This window comes from Aplysia californica, unplaced genomic scaffold (genome assembly GCF_000002075.1).
Source record: "Aplysia californica isolate F4 #8 unplaced genomic scaffold, AplCal3.0 scaffold00826, whole genome shotgun sequence".
Taxonomy (NCBI): domain Eukaryota; kingdom Metazoa; phylum Mollusca; class Gastropoda; order Aplysiida; family Aplysiidae; genus Aplysia; species Aplysia californica.
In genome coordinates this window covers 133,947-138,847 of record NW_004798096.1, presented here as the reverse complement: position 1 = coordinate 138,847, position 4,901 = coordinate 133,947, and the positions used below count along the sequence as shown (strand labels likewise).

The following is a 4,901-nucleotide window of genomic DNA, read 5'->3' as shown; positions in this document are numbered from 1 at the left end:
CCCCCTCCCCCATCCCTCCCTATATAAGTCTCATCCCCAATCAGAAAAGACACCTGCCATTAGAAAATACTCCAGGAACGAAGAGAGATGTTTTGGACCAATTTATCTATCAAGTTGAAATTTTCGTGAGGATGGTAATATTTACAAATAACGGCATTACAGCTGCTGGCTTTTGACAGCCACAAAACAGTAGTCAGACATACGGTATCATTAATCAAAGTTGGAATCTTCAACAAAATGAAGAAGTCTTTCGTTGGACATCGCGTGCTTAGAATGGGTAGTTCAGTTGTAATACGACGTTGTAAGTAGTGTAAAGTGGTTACGGCCGCTTTGTCTCGTGTGATCTCAGGGTGCCAAGCACGAACAGGCCACGACTCCAGTTATATTTTTAGAAGGAGTTTACAAGGCATTCCGATAATTGCCAAGCTCTATCACAAACTGACAGTACTACCTAAGAGTGGCCTGGTGTGTTATTTGTCAGAGATGAAGGGGGCGTAAACCCCCCCTCCCCACCACCCCCTCCCCCCACCCCCACTTCACTCACCCTTTGTCCTCAGAAAAAGGAACGTACCCACTCCCCCTTTCCAAAAAAGAGACATCACCCACTTCTTCTCACCCCACCCCCCGCTTGATCCAACGTTCTCAAATAAATATCGTGAAAACAACAACAAAACAAAAAACAGACAAACAAACAAACAACAACAACAATAAAAAGAAGAAAAATAACATTAGATAAACTAAACGAGTTGGTCATATTTCCCAGCCCCAGACTTTGAGAGTGTGTAAGACAAACTTCTGTCTTCTATTTGGCCGTGTCTGAAAGGGCAAATGTGACATCCGTGCTGGTGTAGCACGGCCAGAAGTGAATAAGGAAGGTCTGCGGCCCCTGTTGGTTAGGACCTGTCCTCACAGTTTGTCACATTTGATGACGTGAAGGCAGAGGAGCAAGTGCTTTATCTGTCAACTTACAATCTTCGAGGGTGCTCGGGAGCGGGCCTGGGTAATGGAGAGGTCTGGACGTGCGTACTTGACGTTTTTGAACGTCACTTCAGCATACGCGTCGAAAAATGGTTCTGCAGGTGGGTACTCAAATCGAAGAAGAACACTCCCTCCCACACTCCCCCCCCCGCTTTCTTTACAAAACAGCTCTAAATTGACCTATCATCATGTAGTCATGTTCTTAATCGTTCTCTATGATGTAGTGGCTCTTCGCCATTATGCACAAAAGACAGCAGTTCGATCCCCACGAGGGGAATATGATTTATGAAGCATCTCTGTCTGTCTGTTGGGGTACAGTAGCCCACTCAGCCTGGGGCGTCCTTGGTTAGCAGGGTAGAACCAGACCGTCATGCTCACACAAAAAGGTCCACTAATTTGCGTGGGCTCAAGCCAAGTGTGCTTAGAGGAAGGTTTCTTGTCATCAGCCTCTCCGAGTCTATAAGTATACCTAACTAATCGATTTGGAAGAAGATGACAGCAGTGTGCATCTAACAAACTGCAGCACTGTATGTCCAATGGGGACTGACACTAGGATTTAGAATAAAAGGCCAACCAAAATAACTATTGTGAAATCGTGCACTGGTTCAGAAAGAGATCTATATGCATGTATTATGTTATACGTCTGTTTGATGTCAGACTGCATGACTGCGTGTTAAGATCACAGGGGCGTTGAAGCTCGCAGGATTCTAATTGTCTAAGCTACTGGGGTACAAGGTTCGAACTCGATTCAATAGCAAATTTTCCTCCCCTTTCAGAATTACGCTATTCTCTAGGTGACCTGTCGGGCGATGTAATTTGGGTCTGTGGAACCAGTGTTTGCCCAAGCATTGAAAAATAACCGCCCCCACCCCCCAAAAAAAAATTAATTAAAAAAAAATCAAAATAAAAAATCAAATAAACAATCTGAAACAAATCTACCCAACCACAAGATGTCAATAGTAGAGACATGATACCGACTCAGATTAGACATGTCCAGAGGTATGAAGGTTTCCTAATTGGGTGAAAAACAGTGACATCAGCGCGGTATCAACCATGTCATGGTAGAAAAATCACATGAGAAAAGAAACAGACCAAGGATGTAGTATTTACCAGTCTTCCCTCCCCTCTCTGTTAGGTTCCTCCTCTTACCCCATCCCAAACCAAGGACAAGGAAAACCGGTATTGATACTGTGTGAAGCGGAAGGATGTTAGTGTGCTTTAATAGATACTTTTAAAAGTGAGAAATATAATACTGGTGAAAAGCCCATGTGGAGACATTCAAAACTTTTTCATGGCTAAACCAAAAGTCCAACTAAAACAGATTAACTGTCATAGAATACGAGCCAAATTCTTTCTATTATGATATGTTCGGGAATAGTTTTGAGCTTGTCTTGGCGTCTTGTGCTAAAGAAAATTCCCTTTGACTAAACCGAGACTTTGGAATAGGATATTTAGATAAAGATTTAGTTCCAGGAAACACAAGCATACACAGTAGGTTTCATGGGTAATAATCATAGTTCGTCTGTGGAAGTCTGACGACCAAAAAATAATGCATCTGCAGAGGAGAATATTGTTTAAGCTTTTAGTCTTTTAGTACCCCCGGGGTTGGATTCTTTTCATTTTATAATACTTCTAGTACGAAGATCTCTTTGAAACTTTCAGTATTTCTCAAAAAACATTTTGACAGACTACTTTGCAAAGCATACTGATCGGATTAACGAGTACATTTCCTCTTTGGAAAGTGGAGGCACAGAGCTCCCCCTCGTCGTATGGATACGATAGTAAAACATGACGTAAGGATAGGGTTAATAGAACCCCCCCCCCACCCACCCCACAAAAAAAAGAAAGAAAGAAAACCCAGATTGAAATGACTTGTGGCTTCTCCTACTCATACGGTTTGCCAAATTTATTTTCCAGATTTAAGTATTATACATGTATTTCCAAATCTGTCGCTGATTTTAACAATGAGTCTGTAACGTTCTTGACTTAATTTAACTTTCGCTTCAGCATCACTTCTAATTCAGGAAGCAGTTATGATAAAATGCTATTTGTGACTACTGCCAACTTTCAAAAGTACTGTACGTCTAAATCTCAAGATACCTCGTACAAGCACAAGTTATTTTACAAAGCTTTTCCAGTTCTACTAAAACCAGTTTTGATTCTAGGGCTGGGCAATGAGTCGCTTTAACAAAATCCGGATATGTTAGTGCACCACTTCGGTAAATATTATGTTATGAAATGTTATAACCACTTTGACAAACGGGTTAGCATCACTTCAAATGGGTTATAACCACTTTGACAAACGGGTTAGCATCACTTCAAAAAAATGGGTGCACCCAATTCAGCAAACTGGTTAGGAAAGAGAATTGAGAGTTTGAATTCGGATAATGTACTTATTGAGGATTATCCGATTATTCGGATATTTATCCGGATTTTGCCCACCTCTATTTGATACTATAAACAGGGAAGGCAATTCTAAAAGCGTTCTTTTACTTTAATAATTATTATCTATATGGATTGTACAGAGAAAGACTTTTGAAAATTCAACTTGATATATTTCATGTTCAAGTGACAGTGGTTATTATACATTTCTTGTCTTACTATCGGAATCCTATATTTTCTTGTAAAGTATAAGGCGTACTCTTGCCTGGGACATGGCAAACGTACGTTGAGTCCACTGGGACATAGCAAACGTACGTTGAGTCCACTGGGACATAGCAAACGTACGTTGAGTCCACTGGGACATAGCAAACGTACGTTGAGTCCACGGAACCTCTCCAGCACTTCTCTGTGCCCATACATAACACGAAGCATACCATAAATCATGCCTTATATTGCTCGACTAAAGGCCCTTGTGTTTTTTCCTAGTCCCCCCAGCTTAAAACCTGGCGCCCCATTGTTTTGATGAAGACTGCTTCAGCCTTTCCTTTCCCTTTTTCTTTCGCTTCTTTTCTTGTTTGTTCTTCTTTGATATTTTACTTCTGTTCACATCGCCTGTCTCCACTTCTTAACTCCAGGTCTATTGTGATGAATCTGTGTGCTTGTGGGGCTGGCAGTTTGTGTGGGGGTTAATACTCTGTCTGACCGCTGCTTTTCGCGGTGTCTCACGAATTCATATATTGTAACGAGACAAGGACAGGAGGGAGGGAAGAAGGGAGTTTAGTGGATAAGGATGGAAGGACAGATGGAAGAATGCTGGGTAGGGAATGAGACACGAATAGAATTACAGGCCCATACATATATGCATAGAAAGGAAATAAGAGAGAGAGAGAGAGAGAGAGAGAGAGAGAGAGAGAGAGAGAGAGAGAGAGAGAGAGAGAGAGAGAAACGAGAAAGAGAGAAAGAAAAAAAAGAGAGGGGAGGGGGAAAGAAAGAGAGAGAGACCGAGAGAGAGAGAGACAGAGAGAGAGAGAGAGAGAGAGAGAGAAAGAGAGATAGAGAGAAAGAGAAGAGACCGAAAAAGAGAGAAAGAAGAAAAGAGAGAAAGAAGAAAAGAGAGAAAGAAGAAAAGAGAGAATGGTGAAAGAGAGAGACGGGAAATTGAAAGAGAAACAGAGACACACACACACACACACACACACACACACACACACACACACACACACGTGCACACACAGAGAGAGAGAGAAAGAGAGAGAGAGACTTAGAGAAAGAGAGTTGGAGAGGGGGAGGGAGGGAGAGAGAGGGACCGAAAAAGAGAGAAAGATAAAAGGGAAAGGGGGAGAAAGAGAGAAAGAGATTTACTGAGAAGGAGAGAGAGGGAGAGAGAGAGAGAGAGAGAGAGAGAGAGAGAGAGAGAGAGAGAAAGAAAGAAAGAAAGAGAGAGAGAGGGGTAGGGACCAAGAGAGGGACCAGAAAGACAGACACACACACTATGAGTGTGTGCGCGTGCGTATGTATGTGTGATTGTGTGTGTGTGTGTG

The 4,901-nt window shown here is 42.2% G+C and overlaps 1 protein-coding gene across 1 annotated transcript in view; it reads left to right on the top strand.

Moving 5' to 3' along the window:
- The first annotated feature begins 1,067 nt into the window (after window positions 1-1,067).
- LOC101859741 overlaps window positions 1,068-4,901 on the top strand; it is a 24,991-nt gene continuing 21,157 nt past the window's right edge. Inside the window, exon 1 of the mRNA XM_035972751.1 lies at window positions 1,068-1,079. Coding sequence (XP_035828644.1) covers window positions 1,068-1,079 — 12 coding nt within the window. The remainder of the gene's footprint in view (window positions 1,080-4,901) is intronic.